Genomic DNA, 18,348 nt, shown 5'->3' with positions numbered 1-18,348 from the left:
TTGTTTGACTTTGCTCTTATCGTAGGCTGACCTGAGGGACACTCAGTTACCTAAGTGTGACATTCTTATGTGGGCATGCTTAGCAGTTCCGCTTTTGCTACCTACTGCCTTTCTCCGCCTGTGGTCACAGTGGAGTATCAGAGATGCTAATTTTATCACAGGAGCACAGACACTTGGCTCCCGTGTGGATAATGAACAATACCAAAGCTGCATGATTTTATTTAACTGGTCATTGCTGATTTTTTAGTATAAAAGAAACTGAGATAGCACTAGGTGACAAATTTGTAGAACTAAATATAGCCCAATTTCTATTTCTGGGCAGCAAAATTCAAAACAGTAGAAATGACCCATCAAAGATCATATTCTGTATTTAAGAAATTATTTTATTTTATATTATATGTAACAAAATTAAAATACAAAATAGCTGTTTAACTTGCATAAAGAAAATAGCAAATTCCAGACATCTGATGACTGATACCCACAGTGGTTTTAATCATAGTCAGATTCTGCTGTTCTAATCAACCTAAGAGTCAATTTTACATACATTTCACTCAGTAAAGCAACATATTAGTAAAGGCATTCCAAGTCATTAATTTCCAGAAAAAAAATGATTCAAAGTAAATTGGGATTTCAGTTACCAGATCCATCATAATATTGCTGTTTCTGAATCCTTTTCTTAGGACTTCTCTTAAGTGGAATATTGTTAGTACAGGACAAATTCAGAAAACTTAATCATGGTTAGTTTTAAATACTATTATTCTATTTTAATTCCTGTATGTACATACAGCTTTCCTCAGTATATTATTAATTTTAGATGTAAATACCTTTTTGCTGCTAGGAATACAAGCTCACCTGACATTTGCAGCTACAAGTCTGTTGCTTCTACTGACTGTATCTCAGCTGGACATCAATAACACAAATTTGAGAAAGTACCTGGCATCACAGACTTCAATGCAAAGGGCAGGTAAGTTGCCTACATAATTAGCCCTTACCTACTTCTAGCTTTATATATCTGCTCTTAATTCAGACTTCATTTTCTAAGTAAAATTAAAAACTAATTCTAAATGCAGGTAATATGGCAAGAGAATATCACTTGTAGGAGGATAATCAGTTTAAAATAGAATAGTGAAAGTAGCCCAGAAATATTAGGCAATTTTAAAAAATATAAAAAGAACAGAATATAAAAGTTTTTTCATAATTTGAACACTTTTATATTCTCTTGACTTTATAAATTTAAGCACAGAGGAAGAGACAGGATTTCTCTGATAGGGCCCTCTGGGAACTGAGAACTTCCATCTAAGATCTGAACTTACACACTTCATTTTCTGTGGCACAAAGAGGAACTGTGCACTACAACCTACCCTTCCTCTTGGCTTTGCATAACCTCGAACAGTGCCCTTCTTCCAGTAGAAGGCTACTCTCCCTTGCGTTCCTTCACACCTTCATTATCTCCCTGTGTGGATGACATTGTATCTTCTCAAAATGTGAGAGTCAGGCATGTGCAATATATATCAAAAATATAGGCATTTCTATAATACACTCATAAATGGTTCCACGCTTTGTCAGCTCCTTGAGCAGACCAGTGATGCAACACAACTCTTGGTCTTGTTTAGGAAACAGTTACTCAGGTCTTGCTATTAGTCCTCAAGATCAGCGATTCATAATCCAGGCTGTTCAATCTCATTAGGCAAAAATTTCTATATATTTTCCCCAAATTTATCTTTGATATTAAAGGCCATTTTACTGTCTTTTTGTGTTATGTGCTATGAGGATTTGTGTTACTTTTGATCAAAACCCATATATTCATGACTATGGCAAAAATTCTGTTCCCCAAGGATTCAGAGAGGGTGTCACACAAGGTGTATAGATTTTTACTTTTAACAAGGAACTCCGAAACCCTTCATAACTTAAAATCAAAACATATCTTCCAATTTCTTTGTTAGCAAAGCATCTGTGAGACTTTCAAATATGATTATAGACACATTTAAACTATGAAGAGAAATTGATTCTATTACAGTTTCCATCATTTGGAATTTACCCAGGCAGAGTTTCCCAAGGCTGGCCAAACATCAGGAAGCTATATGCTCTCTTTTCCTTTTAGTTCCCCCTGAAATTTGTCTCACTATTTTGCCTGCCATGTTACAGATCATTCAATTTTACAAGTTTCCACTTTATTTCACAAATTCTCCTTAATCACCAGGGACATTACACATTCAAGTTTTGCTAGTCAAAGATTAAGTTGCAAGGAACTACCACTGAGGGCTTTTATATTTTGTCTTCTCTTCTTGTACTTCATATACTGAGGCATAGTGGATGTTTATGTCTTAAGTTACTATTCCTCTTATTATAATGTTAAATTATTTTCATGAGAGGACTACATTGTTTCTTCTACTCCATTGGCTCTAACATATACTGCCTGAATTTCTCAAAGGCTTTTTTTTATTCCTTTTTTTCTAACAATAACAAAAAAACCCCAAAACAAAACAAAACAAAACCAAACCAACACAAAACCCCCCACAAAAAAACCCAAGAAACAAACAAACAAACAAGAAAAAAAAATACACCAAAAAAACAACCAGTTGAAATCTCCTGCATCTGGTCTTGGTCTTGTCAATCCAAAATCCTTGATAAAGGATGATAATATAATTTTGTCTCCACTTCTTACCTGTAAGAGAAGCATCTCTCTCTCCCTCTAGCTACAGTTAAAATGGCTATAACCAAGGCAGGAAGCAGTACAGCCTACTGGGATGAACCATGGCTAAAACCACAGGCTCTGTTTCAGAGTTAAAAGGGACTAGCAAACAGGGCCAGAGCTCTTCTTGTCAAGCAATCATCAAGCAATTTCAAAATGCACATTGTAGCAATAACTGGCATCTCAGCAGTCAACAGGTCAAAAGTCTTCTTCAAATTCCCATCAGAAGGTTTTTTTAAAGGCAAGTTTGTTTTTACAGAAGGAGAAAAGTTTTAGCAGATGAACTGCCCATTAAGCTTAACTAAAAGAATAGGCAAGGGGAATCCCTCAGAATTCTTTTATTACAGGCCAAAGCAAATACTGCTTAATGGGTAATTGTAAAGGTTGGCCTATTCTCAGACATGCAGCGTTATCTGAATGTCAATATATAATGCACTACAGGAAAAATATGGAACAATTTATTTGTTTTCATCTCAGTTATGTGGCCCTTTACCCCAGTTTTCTACTAGTATCTGCCAACAGTGATAAAAGAAGCAATACACAAAAAGCTCTCCCATTTTCAGTACAACTCAAGTAAAGAGAGGTATTAAGTTGTATCTTCAGAAAGATGGAAGGTGGTATCCAGCCAGCCAGGAAGACACTGTTTCCTGCTGGAATGAGCTGTATACCAGCCCTGAACTTTTATCCTGACAAAAACTTAGAGTCCACAAAATAGGACCAAAAACCACACTGAAAAGAGTGCCTGTTCCCTATGCTCACAACAACCCTAGAGGCACTGCATTAAATTCCCCCTGCTGTGCCCTGAGAGTTACACTAATTTTCCTTGCTTGGGATCTGCCCCGTTGCAATCAAGGCTGGATTTGCATTACCATTATTACTATTATCGTTTTATACCACAGTAGCTCCAGTTAACAGCTAGATCCATTGGTGATGAAAGCTGCTGTGACCACATAGGCAATGAGTGCCTGCTCCTCAGAGATTGACTACATTGCTCACACTTTTTGGGGGAGTGCAAACATTTATTTTTCACCCTCAGCAACAGGCTGTCACTTAGATAAAAGGTAAATTAACAGTTCTGGGATGTCAGAGGATTGCTGTTTTCCCAGTTACAAAGACACTTCCTTTAACAACAAAAAAAGTTATTTTACATTCCAAAACTGCTCACAGCAAAATTTCCACTAAAAATTCTCTCTATAAGTATTTTAATTTGCAGCTGACCAAAAGAGTAGCAAGTAGGAAAGCAACTTAGACATCTCTGAATTGTCATTAACTCACTTGATTGCAAAACACACATAATAAAGTTTTGCCTCTTTGGATATTTGAGGTTTACTAAAAAAAGAGCAGCAAAGACAACAGCACTTCACAGGTTTGGTTTTTTTGTTTTGCCATTGAAGTATGCAAGCATATAAGGACACTGAAGTGGGTTGGCTTCAGAGAGATCAACTAAGGCAAATGTAATCAGGATTAGGACTGAGGGGTGCACAGTGGGTTGATGAAGCAGCCTAGCTTTGTATGGACCCAGTCCAATAAAACTAGAGGATTTTTACTTGATGACTTGAGAGAAAAAAAAAGAAAAAAGCAACCAAGCCACAATTAAATGACATGTTCCCAGTAAAGTTAACATCTGATTCATACTTTGTTCCACCATTTTAAACCCCACAAACTATAAGTAAAAGCATGTAAAGTTTTCATGTGTGTTTATGCTGGGAAAGACAAAACCATCTGTGCCAGCCAAGGCTAAGGTTTCATTTCTTTTCATTAATCTTGCTGTCAGTTCACAGCATTTTCTTTTCTCTCATTTATTTTGCTTCTTCTCTCCTCTTCCTCTCTTCTCTCCTATCCTTCCATTTTCTACCCCCTCCAAAAAGCACAGCATTTTCTCCTTACGCTTCCTTATAAAAGAGGGAAACACTTCACAAATGAGTTTCACCACTTTTAAACTAGGCTCATATGCCATTCAATAAGCAGAAGGATGGTGCCCAGCTCACACAGACTAGCCAGACTCTTCTTAAATATGCAAATTTTGCCTCTGTAAATGTGCTAAATAAAACCTTTGAGAGCATGTGATTTCTTTCCTGAATTTTTAAAATATAAAAATTACAATGCCTTCAAGAAAAAAATGTAGAGTGAAAGGAACTGTAGCAGGTAGAATCAGGAATGTCTACTGAAACCATTAGGTGGTTTTCAATATTTCAGAAACATGTGCATATGTGTATGCTTGTAGAAGTAAACAGCCAGGGTTATTTAATCCAGGGTTGTTGTCCTGCTACTTGCTTTAGCAGTGGCAATATTATAAAATATTTAAATATTATATTTTAGAATATGGATTTAAAGATTAAATTTCAATATTTCCAATCTTTTGGACAAGTATTAAATCACCAGGAAAGAAGAGTGCACAGGTAATTACAATAAACTTTGTAAACAGTTTCTAATGTGTAAGAAAAGGCAATATTAGGAAACTTGTAATAAAGAGTGTAATAGCTTTATCCTTGTTCTTGATATATCTTAATGAGCTTCTCTGTGAATCAGTGCAATCACTTTTTGAAAACATGCTAAATTTCCATTAACTTTTAAAGCAATATTGCACATTCACTTATCTCATGAATATCTGGGGTTGACATTATGCTCAAATTTCTAAACATAAGAAAAAATTAATCAGAGAAAAAGAATACCCAGAAGAACCTGGCAGCTCATTTGTAAGTTAACCAGAGGCAGGTACTGAGCATAGAGAAGCAAATGGTTCAGGGTTCAGGGTTTTGGTATGTAAAGAGCTCTCTGAAAATCTATCCTTTGAGAAATGAACAGGAAGTGTATAGACCAATATGGAATCTTGTAGCAGCTACAGATAAAACAGACTTACCAAAAGAAATGAATGCCCAAAGCTATATGGGGAAAAGCAGTAAAATACCAGGACACAACATGGAACTAGAATGGTGGTGGAAACCAACACAGATGCTAAATGCATTCTTCCCTCTCACAGCTCTGCCCAACACATGGGAGGGAGATTTTCTGAGAAGAAGCTATACCTGAACCACAGGGCTCACCTGACTGCAGTTCTCCAACAGGAGTCATAAGTGGATACCCAGGGAAGAGTAAGAACAAAGCAAGCACATATGAGAGCTCCCACCAAGAGTCTCTCAATGCCCAGCTACTCCTCATCCCAAGGGACTGCCCGAGCCCTTGTGGCCTTTCCAAAATGCAGCAATACCCAATGCATCTCTCTTTGAACTACAGCCCAGTCTACTCTTGTGTACATTTTTTCTATTCCACAGCTCCCTCTAGCAAGGAATCCCAGTGCTGGTCTCTTCATGTGCAGAACCACCTCCCTCTATTTGTTTTAAAACAACTGATTTAATTCCCCACAGACAGCAATCCACCTCTCCAGGGCTCATTTTGCAGACTACTGTTTGTGTGAATATGGGAATGTTAATGGATGTTTACTCTCTTCATGTTGTGTTAGATAATTCTTGTAATGCCTGGGAACCTACTAAAATAAAAGTGAGAAGACAAAACACCATTTTCAGAATATGTCTCAAAATACATAAAACCACATCTTTTAAAACAAGGTAGTTACAGTGAAACCATTTAGGAAATCACTCAGATCACTTATACAAATCACTTTTGATCACTGCCACCTTATTCTAAAATCCAGATTCTGAATATTACTTTCCTCATGAGTGTTCAAATAAATTCACATGGTCTTTCTGTAATCTGTCATTAGACCTTACATTTCTCCCCACTGGGGAGTGGACAGTGTGTTTGGCTGCTGCTTACAAACAAAATCCTGGGGATACAAGCACATAATTGAAGCTTTTTCTTTTTTCAAGGGGGTGAAACAGTTCAAGTTATTTTGGTTCTAAAACTTCTTACAGAGATAGTCAGTATCTTGAAATAACACCTCCCATTGAAGGACTGAGGTTTGAGTAATGGCCAGGAAAAACAAACAAAGGTACTAAAACTAGCAGTCTTGACAAATATGCAATTGGTTATAGACAAAAAAGGTAAATAAACAAATAAGGTTTGCCCAAACAATGCAGTCAAGGCTTCTTCAGTAAGAGAGACCAACTTGGATGTGAGGAGAGAATTCTTTTAACTTTAAATAAACTCAAGCTTGGTACAGGTCTAAACCATTTTCAGAAACACAAAAAAGCAACAGTGAAAGGCCTGTGTGTATGGCAATATTTACACATTTCCTTAAACAGTTATCTTCTTTTATGACAGCACTACAGCAAATCTGATGCTTTTAAAGAACATAATGAGAAGTGCATTTAGTCAATGCAGAAGGTATTTTTATATGGAAATAACTGAAAAATGCCCAAGTAGACTGATCCTACAGCTTACCAACAGCTTTACAATTGGCTCAAAAAAATTAAAGTCCTCTCTATGTATAGGGATCAATACCAAGGACAAGTGCTGTAAGTTCATTGCTCTGACATACAGTTATCAGAAGAACTAAACAGCAGCTGTGGTCAGGCTTTTAAAGACCATAAAATGGCAGGCTGCAACTCCTGTGGCAAGCACAGCAAGTGCTTTATTTTATAGGCTATGGGAGATGACTTAGAAAAAACAGAAGGACATTTTGCTACTTTTAAATGACTATTCTAAAAGCTTCTTGCTGCAAAATGAACAAGTACATTTTATACTGACAACACTTTGCAGTCCTTCTTACCTGATGTCAGTAGTGAAATACAACTACACAGTCTAAGAATTACACTCAAAATTTAAAACACAACAGTCTGCTCCCAACAGAAATAAATTTCAGAAAAATGAGTTATCAAAAGACACAGCTCTGGCTTAAATAAAACTACTATAGAAAGGGACTAAATATACTGATAGATCATTAAGAACAAAACAGAAAAAACATATCAGCATTAACATAATGAAATGTACCTAAAATTACTACCAAATGCTACAAAACTAAAAAAATTACTGCTATTACAAAAAAAAAAGTTTATTCTCTCTGTTCTTTGTGAAATCTAATCAGATCCCCCACCCTTTTTTTTTGTAATGTGTGATCTTTTGAGGAAAAAAAACAGCAGGTATTCGTAAGTTGGAAAGAAAATACAACATATTAAAGAACTGCATAAAATTTGAAACATTACAAAATGCTTCCCAGACTACTTGGCTTTTGTATTTATACAGCATTTTTACAAAGCACTTTTAAAAGTATTAAATTTTGAACCAAAAAATTAACCCAGAGTGTCTGTAACCTGGAACTTAGCAAGTGTGATATTTTTAACTGCATATTCAGAAATACGCTTCTAAGTAATAAGAGCCATCATGGAGTGATTCATAGCTTCATGCAAAAACATCCCACAATATAAATCTTGTTAACCTTTTGAAAATCCCCAAAAGCTCATTACAAAGCTGCTGAATCCTGGCATAACAAAACCTTATATTAAAGTATTTACTGTCCTCCTAAAAAGTCCATTACTTAAAAGAAATAATACACTTGAGTTAGTCGGATTTTATCATGGTCTGGCAGGCAAAGAAGTGTCAGACAGTGATGTATGTCAAATTAAATTATCCTAGGATAATCATTATAGAAATTCAGGAGAAATAATTTCTCAGTTGATGTTAAACAATAAACTGTTCTCAGCCTGAATTAATGCCAAGTTTACAGGGTAATGAGCATTACAGTGAAAAGACTCATGTAGAAAATGTGGTACCTTTCCTATTCTATTACTTTTCCCAGTTCTTGGAAACTACGTGCAACACCCTTGGAGACACTGGTTTTCAAATGGATTTGTTGCACGAAAGCTGATTAATTTTCTTCTCCAAATGAGGGACCTGTTTCAAGAAACGTTGCATATTAAATTCTACTTACTGAAAATATGCATTTATGACATTTAAATTATATTCCCCAGTGTAAGCACTTAATTTTATTATAATTCCTATCTTGATCTAACTTTACAGTCATTACCAAATAGAACAGTGTGGATATTTGAGTAGAAGCACAATGACTGGGTTGATTTTGAAGCTCACAAGTAAAAGCAGAGTAAAACCCCAGCCCTACTGAAATCAGTGAAAGAACTGCTGCAGCTTTTACTGGAACCACTATAACACTCTTTACATTCTCTCTTCATCTGCCATGAAAGTAAAAATTATGTGATTTACTGTATTCTACAAATACTATTTTCTAGGTTTTAGAACCCTTTCTTGAATTTCTTCTTCAGTTTTCACTGCAGTAAATAAAGTAAGATGAAAATATGTCTCAAGGTTTGTTCTGCATTTGGGGAGAAAATGTACAGAAGGGAGTCTTCAGTGAACCATGGCTATGGCCAGTGAATAGTGATGCTAAACCAGAAGCTTCATAACAGTGCTAAAATACAAAGAACTTTAAAAATTATTTTACATACTTGTTTATTTATTTTCTCAATGAGAAAAGAATATTTTCGAACTTTTTTACTATTATATTGTGCAAACGTATGCACACAAAAGAATTTGCTCTTATTGCTAAGATAGTACTAATTTTATTATGCTGCTAATTTTTTTTTTCTCAGACATTAATCTGTGGGCAACAATTGTTGGTGTCAACTGTAAAACTGCTGAACACTGTTGTTGCAGCCCAGAAAAGCAATCACACCATGGGCTGCATTCAAAGCGATGTGGCCACCAGAGCAAGGAAGGAGATCTGCCCCTCTGTTCCCCTCTCATGAGACCCCACTGGAGCACTGCATCCAGCTCTGGGCTCCTCAGAACAGGAATGACCTAGACCTGTGAGTCCAGAGCAGGGTCACCAAGATGATCACAAGAATCAAACACCTCTCCTATAATGAAGTTTGAAAAAGTTGAAACTGTTCAGCCTTGAAGAGGGAAAGCTCTGGGGAGACTTTACTGTGGCTTTTTAGTACCTGAAGAGGGCCTATAAGAAAGGTGGGGACACATTTTTTAGTCTGCAAATGTACTAAAGGCTGGTTTTACTGTCAAGGTCAAATTCTACAGTCTCCTGTCAGAAAAACTTCTCTAGATTGCACTAGAACCTGAAGGCTTTAAGGCAGTGCCTACAAGTGGAAAATACATGCTGCAGTAGAAACATAACATATGGGGAGGAAAATTTATCTATCAAAATCACAGAATAATACAGCCTGTTATTTTAACCAGCTGGTTTGGTTTCGTATTAGGTTCTGCTCCCATATTCCAGTGACTCAGTAACAGAATCTAAACTTCCATTATCATTCATTAGAAAAGGACTCTTGTCTGGCTCTGGATCATGGCATTTATGAAGTTTTTATACAGTTTCAAAGACTTTCATTTCATCCATGTTTCTTTTTACATTTACACTCATGTAGGGAATGTCATTCCTCTAATCAGAAACAGAAAATATGAACTGCTCATAATGAAAAGTGCTGGACATCTACAGCTGTACAAACAGTCATCTCCATCTCAACCTTTTTTTTTTTCTTGATGATAATCTTCTTTGCACACATTTGCACTGCTGACTTCTGTCAAAAGAAATGCAGAAAATATAGGTCCTTCCAATTAGGCTTTGTTTTTCTCTGAGCTTAGCAGAGCTGCCCTGCCAGGGGCAAGTCCAGGGAGACAGGACTGATTAGAGTGCTGGTGGAAAATCTCCACAAACCCACCCTCCACAGGAAGCCACAGACCCAACAGATAAGGTGAGGATAAAGTGGGTACACTGTGTTTCCTTCCTCATCTCTTGCCATCACACAGCAGAAGCTAATAACTGCTCCCTCCAAAACCACAGCAACAGCAACGTCAAGCCCTGTAGTAAAATACCAGAAAACACAGTTTAGCGTGAGACAGGGGAGAGAACAACACAGCTGGAAGAGACCAAGTTACATGCCAATGCTTTAAATTCTTCCAAAACAGGTATTTGCCAAATGAAATCACCATGCCCAGAATGCCTGCAAGACAAGGCAAACCCACTCTAGCAGGGCCTGCCAATGCAGCCTAAGGACACTAACTTGTTCCCGATGGTCATGTGGCATTGATGCCAAGTCAGAGCCTGACACACCAGCCAAGGGTCAGTGTTTGTCTTCATTCCACAAAATGCCTCAATGCTCTCTACTCCCTTCCTATATTTGTCTCTGCTTCAACGAGCACCAAAGTAACCATAAAAAGACACACCTTTTCATACTATCAAATAATAGGGTTTACTATGAAAGCATGTATTTACATAATATTCTGTTTCTTCCCATGAATTCCCTCTACCTCTTATCTAGAAACCTAAAGTCAGAAGACCATCTTTGTTGGTGAATGCAGCTGTTACCCCTGGCTGGCCAGTACAAATGGATGGGAGCCTTCTATGGAAAAGGAAAAGAAAGTTGATTTTCACAGTCAAGTAAAAATAAACTGTCCTTTCGGCAGAACACCAGGAATACAGTCTTGTTAGTAGTGACTTTTCCTATGTATGCTGTATTTTGCAGGTTTTTAATAGGTCCCATTTATGCATTTGGCTCTTGAAATACACATTGACAAACACTATCAGTAGAACACTTTCTTAGGCAAATTGATGAATACTAAAACAAATTCTGAAAGTCTGAAATTCTCTGGCCTTCTAAACGATCTCCACATAATAAGCACATCTTTCTAGACACCCCTGTTCTGGGATTAGATACATGGGGGTTCTGACACAACTAATTTATGTGTAACCTTCAGATGCTTTGCAACTGGCAGGGATAAGATGGTTAAGCAGGCTTACAGTGGTTAATGGTCATGTCAACTCTGGATCTTCAGCCCACCTGCAGACCTAGTCAACAATTCTCTGAAATGTACTTGGCAACTTATGTAAAGCAAATTTGACTGCCTCACGTTGAAACTCTGGGGATACATCCATGTTACAAAATAACTCAGGCCAGGATACTCAGCAGAAACTGTTCCTGTGCTGGCAGCTTCTGCAGGATGGATGAAGTTGGAATTTGCATTTTAGAAAACACAACTATGTTCCAGAATCAAACCAAGGACGATGAAAGTTTCAAAAACGATGGGGAAGATTACTCTTTGTCCCACATCTCTATGCTCTGGATGGAGGAAAGAGTTCCATTCCCAGCACCAATTAATTCAGAAATTGTTAAAGAAGCATTTTTTCAATAAATATTTAGCAATAATCACTCCATAAAGGCAAGAAATACTGCACAGATGTTCTTATTAAATATGATTACCTGACATACTGCTGGGAGTTATGGATATGTAATCATTCTTGTCCTTCTTCTGTCACCAATGTCACCTGCCAAAAAAAGGAAAAAAACCCATATAATACGTTCATAAATGCTCATCTGCAGAATACCATTACCATTTAACCAAGATGGAACCTTCTGAATCTTGAATAGTATGGTCAATGTCTGATGGTAACACATTAAATTCAAAGCATTTTGCTTAGCTGCAAGAGGTAACAAATGTAAATCAGGTCCAAAACATGGTGGACTGTGGTTAACAGGGATTTGGAAGCAATGTCCAAAAGCCTGTGCCTACTGATGCTAAAAAATAAATAATGCTTTTGTGCATTTCATGCAATACTTTCCATTACTGTTTCTGCCTAAGTTCCTCTAAGTCTCATGTGTGACCGTAGGAGCTAACTGGTTTCCACTTCACAGTTTCTAATGATACTCATATACCATTACTCTCAGGTTCAGTAAAAACAGAGGATTCAAAGGAATCAGAAATTCTCTGTTACAGTTACACCGATTCTTACCCAGTCATTCAAAACCCAAAAGTCTACTGGCTTTTACAAAGTTCTGAGATGTAAATTATAATTTTGTTCATATGGTAGAAACCTAATTTACATGTACTTAACACTTTTGAACAATGATATCTTCTATTTTATTAACAAGACATCTGCATCTGTGAAGAACTGGATCTGGCATTTTAAAGTCTTGGTGTTGATATTTAAATTGTGTCCCCCTTTCATATGTCCATACACACACAAACACACATACACTAACTATACTCTTTTTCTGCTTGGTAGCAAAGGTCGAAGCCCTGCAAGCTGATTTAGTGCCAGGAGAGAAAGTCATGGACACCAGTTACAACAACATCCTTCAGCCATGTCAGTATTTACACCAGCCCTCATGTTTTTCACACAGAGGCATCACAGGCAGCATGCCCTTGTTTAGCCATCCCTGCCCAAAACACAGTGCCCAGCTAGATGATCCCAGCTCACTCCCTAGTCTAAGCGCCAACAATCCAACCCAAGCAGAGACAATCCTAAAGGCATTACTCCAGAATAGCGACAAGATCTCATTAGAATTTTTAAGTAAGAAATCCCGGGCCTACAAGTGACCCCAATACTGCCTGTGGAAAACTAGCCTGAGAACAGTCACACTCTCTGGAACATCCTCCTCTACTCAGCACTGGTGAGGCCACACCTCAAATACTGTGCTCAGTTTTGGGTGAGTTTTACTTCACTTTAAAAAGATCATCGAGGTGCTGCAGCATGTCCAGAGAAGGGCAACAAGGCTCATGAAGAAAACATGTCCAGTGGGGAAGAGCTGAGGGAGCTGGGGTTGTTTACCCTGGAGGAGGCTTGGGGGGAACCTCATCCCTACCTACAGCCACCCAAAAGGAGAATGTATTGAGGTGTGACTGCACTGAGAGGACCAGAGGAAACGGCCTTCAGATGAGACAGGGGAGACTCAGATGAGATTTTACATAAAATCTTTCACTGTTAGAGCAGTCAGGCATCGGAATAGGTTGTCTGGAGAGGTTGTGGAGTCACCATCCCTGGAGGGGTTTAAGAGGCTTCTGGATGTGGTGCTGGATGATGTGGTTTAGTGGTTACGGTGGTAGTTTTGGGTTGGAGTGTTTAGACTGGATGATCTTAAAGGCCTCTTCCAACCTTGCTGACTCTGTGACTCTATGAACAGAAAATACCTCTCTTTTAATGTTAGCGTGGAAGTGACATTTTAGAGAGGAAGTAGAAACTTTCTTAAATTGTCCTGATCACCATTTCATGGTAAGACACCGGTCTTTATTAACAAAGCTGTGGATTTTATTTCTCTCCATCCATTCAGTGCCACAGCCCTGTCCCTGTTTCCTCACACAGGGACCCTTTCCCTTGAAATAAATATCCTCCCCTAGCAGCGGGCTGAACACCGAGCTGTGTTTAGGCAGGGGTCAGAACGAGAGAGGAGGTGAGCGGCAGCACCGGGTAATTAAAGCACCCAGGACGCGGCCCCGCCGCTTCCCCTCAGCCCATCGGCCTGCGGGGCGCTCCCACTCGCGGGGCTCCGCTCAGGTACACGCGGTGTGCGGGGGACGCCGCTTCGCGCCCCGCTGCTCGACACGGAGTGTGAGGCAAGGCCATGCCCCGCGCCCACCGAGGGCAAGCAGCGCGGCAGGGAAGGGGCACCGGGAAGCGTGGCAGGCAAGGGCTCCGGCAGGGAAGGGGCTCCGGGAAGCGTGGCAGGCAAGGGCTCCGGCAGGGAAGGGGCTCCGGGAAGCGTGGCAGGGAAGGGCTCCGGCAGGGAAGGGGCTCCGGCCGCAGCCGCGGCCTCCCCGCCCTCCCTCAGGCCGATCCCGCCCGCGGCGCGGCGCGGCAGCGCCCCCTGGCGGCCGCACGGGAGCGGCCTGCGGCGCTGCCCGGAGCGCCATTCCCGGACTTTTCCATCACGCCGCTCCTCCTTGACTAAACCGGGCATGTCTGCCTATAGCTTTAAATTAAATTAATTGCTACTCCAAAGGTCGGAATTATTCATGATTAGAAAAAAAAAAAAAAAAAAACCCAGAAACAATACAGAACCAAGAAAAACCCAGGGAACAGCACCACACAAAACACCCCCACAAGACACAAACACACATACACACCCTCTCCCACATAAAAAAGTAGGGGAAAAAACCCCAAACAAACCCATAATCATAGAATATCCGGAGCTGGAAAGCACCCACAAGGATCGTCGAAGTCCAGCTCCTGGCTCTGCACAGGACAACTCCAGGAATGTGATCCTGATGGGTCCCTTCCAACTCAGCAGATTCTGGGATTCTGCGATTCTGCAGATGGCACCACGTGCGTGAGATTGTAGCCTCCGACTCCCGGAGCTCTGACAGGCTTGCGACTGTGACCGCTTCCCAGGGGAGAAAATTTATTTTGTCCTTTCTAATTCCCTAGTAATCTGAAATTATTTCTCCCTGTAATGTATTATATTGAATGGAAATTACTCATTTCAGGACATAATGTTCATTCTATTTGCAAAGCAAACACAATGCAAAAGTTTTACAGAAGAAAATTCTTTACACCAGGGATGCCGAGCACTGGAACATGCTACCCTTGGATGTCATGGAGTCTCCCTCTCTGGAGACATTTAAAACACGTCTGGACACGTTCTTGTGTCACCTGCAACCTGCTCTAGATGACCCTGCCTTGGTGGGGGGGGCTGGACTGGATGATCCCCAGAAGTTCCTTCCAACCCTAGCAAGTCTGTGAACTGGTAAAATATCCTCCAGTCTGACAATGCGGTTTTACCTCATCTTTTCTCCCAAGCAAGCCACCCGAGGCTTCATCTGGGCTCCTGGACAAGACAGAATCTCTTTAATCTTATAAGGGAAGAGCAATGCTCTGCTTGATATTTCCATGTACAAACCACACAACCAGAGGCCATTCTTTTTGCTGCTGACATCTTGTGGAACTTCAAAATCCTTCAGAGTTTGTCAATCCAGATTTGAGAGGATACAAATTTAGATCAGGCCTCCAATTAAAATCAGACTCTGACCCATCCCACCACATCATGGGATGTTGTGAACTTCAACAATAAGCCATTTCCCAGAATTTAATTGTGGTTTAGTGACTCAATGACACACAAGCACACTTGAAGCAAACAATTGAGTGTTTTAAACAAAAATTCTGCCCCTCCTGTAAATAATTACTTACTAAACCTAAAATTGTTGGTTTTGCACCAATCTATTAAAAAGGATGATAAAAAGGATAAATACAATGTTCTTCAATGAATTCTGTACAAAGAGAAAAATTCTAGTTATCCTGGGAGTTTTGCCATTTTCCCTGATGAGACGAGGACTTGGCATAAAAGCAGCTGTCACTTGAGTAAAAAAACCTAATTACAAAATAACTGCAAGAAAAGCTAGTCTTTTGTTTTGAAGCACTACACTAGCATATCTGGCTTTGGCAGTCTTTTTGAGTGCCACGGTTTAAAACTGAGAGTGTGCATCCTCTTTTTCTCCTCACACCGGCCTAAAGTTTCTTGGAGCAGGTCCTGATGTTGTTGTAAATGTACAGCATCCTGCCCACCCGGCATCTCTACTAGGTCAATTTAGCAACTGCCAAAAGACACACAGTAATGGAGCCCATTTGTAATGCCTGCTTTGTGATGATGATTTTAATCATCATTATGATGATTATTTAAACCATTAATTTAAATAGTAATAAATAATAATTAAAATCATAGTGATAATTAAAATCTTTTATGATTTTAATAATCTTCCCAAATGTCTTGGGAACTTTTCTAAGGGATGCTCTTAAACTGCATTTTATATGCCAGAAGTAATTTCCTATTTTTCTTTCCAAGGAATGTGGCCCATAGATGGAAACATTGTGGAAATACAGAACTATTTATCTACTCTAGCACCTACATAGCACAGCCTTCTGAAGGCACAACACAGCTTCCATTTCACACGAGCAAGAACATTAAGCGGTGTCTACATTAACTGTAGCCAGTTCCTCTTGAAGGCGTAGTTGTGTAAGATGTTGGAGGAAATCATGTTCTTTTTAAGAGTCTACAGTTAAAAAGTACGTGAGGAGGCACAAATGGGAAGGATGAGGATGAGTCACAGACGAGTCTCCACTACATCAGGCCAGAAATGTCTGGGGGTCTTTATGGACACTGCAGAGTAAGTCCCTTTGTTGCCACAAATGACACAATTTTTATGGCCAAGATCTGCAAACGTCACAGGGAGCAGGCTTTGTTAGATTATCTTTTGTGTGTTGAGCACTTACTTGCCCACAAAAGAGCTACCCAAGGTCTCATGGCTCTGAGTCACAGTCCCTGAGTGCTGCAGCATCAATTCAGAGGCTGCTATCTCACATCCCGCATGACCTCCCTGCCAGAGAGTTCCAGCAGCAGACTGAGCACTGTGCTCCTTCTCCATCACTGGCATCACACCCTACATTTTCTTATTTTTTTAAACAAGGTAGTCCTCTTGATCACATTGAATACCTCAAATAAAAGCAGCAAAATGCATACTGCATCCTGGTAAGGAGTTGTGTTTCAGATCTACAGCCCTGCTCCAGGAAAATAATATTCTTATACTGGCCCTAAATAAATTTTTAAAAAGAGACATCTTTGGAATCTTGAGCTCCTCTGGTCTGAATAGATGATATTTCGAATTAATTCTCAGGCTCTGGTCTCCAATAAAGAAGCACTGTCTAGCCATATTGCCAAATACTGCACATCCTTATTTTTTCCATAATGAAAGGCGATTAACCAATTAGAATTAATTGGTGTAGTTAGGTGTTTTCCCACTTTCACCAAGTGCCTTCTCCCTCACAGGAATGCGTCATATTAACCAATGGTTATCTAACAGGAGTGTGCTCCCAGGGGATGAGGGTGTTTTTGACCGTATTCTGAGGCTTCAGCTTTAAATGGTGGCTGCCTCTAGGCCAGGGCCAGGGCAATTTTGCGGTTTGAATCCTGGTTCCTGTCCATACCATGAACCACACACCTTTTGGAAGGCCCCAGGCTTCCCTTCCACTCATCAAGCAGCTGCACAGGGTGGACAAGTACTGCTGCCTCCTGTCTCTTCTCAACGCAGGAACAGGTGGGAAAAGCATTTTTGCACCTTTCAGAAGCACTGACAAGCTGCTCAGCTCCTTGCTGGACTGCTCTTTGACATCCCCTTGTAAAAGCCCGATGAGGGGCCATGGGGCAACCTGGCTCATTTGCACAAGTCCCTCCTGTAACCCTAGCTGCAGCTCCCGATGTCTCTGCCTTATCCTGGCACTCTTACACAATGCTCTTACACAACCCTTGCCAGGCGCTGGGCCATCTCCAGGGAGGCTGAGAAGAGGGGCGAGCTGCTGGCAGACCCAGAACAGGGAGGGGGAAGCCTGCCCAGATCCTGGGAGCTGATGACAGCACTGAGGGGATAGCAAAGCATGTAGGTTTTGGAACCAGGCACAGGGGGAAAGCTCCATCATAGCCAGAGCGAGAGCCAAAGGACACCAGCCCTCTTGCCCTGCCATTCCACAAGTTATGGCACTTTGTTTTTTTTCTCGGGGGCTATTTTGGCTTGGGAGTGATGAATGATGGGATCTGTCATCTGAATATTTTGTTCTGTAAACTACCTTTGTGAAAGTTGCTCTCACTTTTAAATTCATCTTTAGTGAAAAATCCAGAGCATCAGGAAAAATTACAAGGTAGCCCATAGGCTGTATTGATGCCTAACTGAATTTAAAAATTAGTTTCAATATTTAATATTGCAATATCTAACAACAAAGCAAAATTATTATTTTGGAGCAAGTTGTACAAAGGGTTTTCAAGTTATACGTACTCAGTATAAAATGTACTAGACTGTGGCTTATGGTACATGATACATTTATCATGAGCCAGCAGTATTTCCTCCCTTGCAAAACATAATGAACAACTGTGCATTGCATGAGAAATAAAAATCTATCTAGTTTTCCAAATATGTTTAATGAAAAGCACCCATAAAAACTAGCTTGTAGGCACAAGCTCAGAAGTGGGCTT

General features: G+C 39.8%; 1 protein-coding gene across 3 annotated transcripts in view; it reads right to left on the bottom strand.

The window, feature by feature from the left end:
* THRB (thyroid hormone receptor beta) overlaps window positions 1-18,348 on the bottom strand; it is a 126,046-nt gene that overhangs the window by 37,590 nt on the left and 70,108 nt on the right. For all 3 annotated transcript variants that reach the window (XM_039711128.1, XM_039711134.1, XM_039711119.1), the window contains one exon: window positions 11,818-11,882. In XM_039711128.1, the coding sequence (XP_039567062.1) occupies window positions 11,818-11,824 (7 nt within the window). In that variant the 5' untranslated portion in view covers window positions 11,825-11,882. The remainder of the gene's footprint in view (window positions 1-11,817; window positions 11,883-18,348) is intronic.

Source organism: Passer montanus, unplaced genomic scaffold (genome assembly GCF_014805655.1).
Source record: "Passer montanus isolate IOZ18808 unplaced genomic scaffold, ASM1480565v1 scaffold10, whole genome shotgun sequence".
Classification (NCBI taxonomy): Eukaryota; Metazoa; Chordata; class Aves; order Passeriformes; family Passeridae; genus Passer; species Passer montanus.
This window is presented reverse-complemented; position numbering and strand designations above follow the sequence as displayed.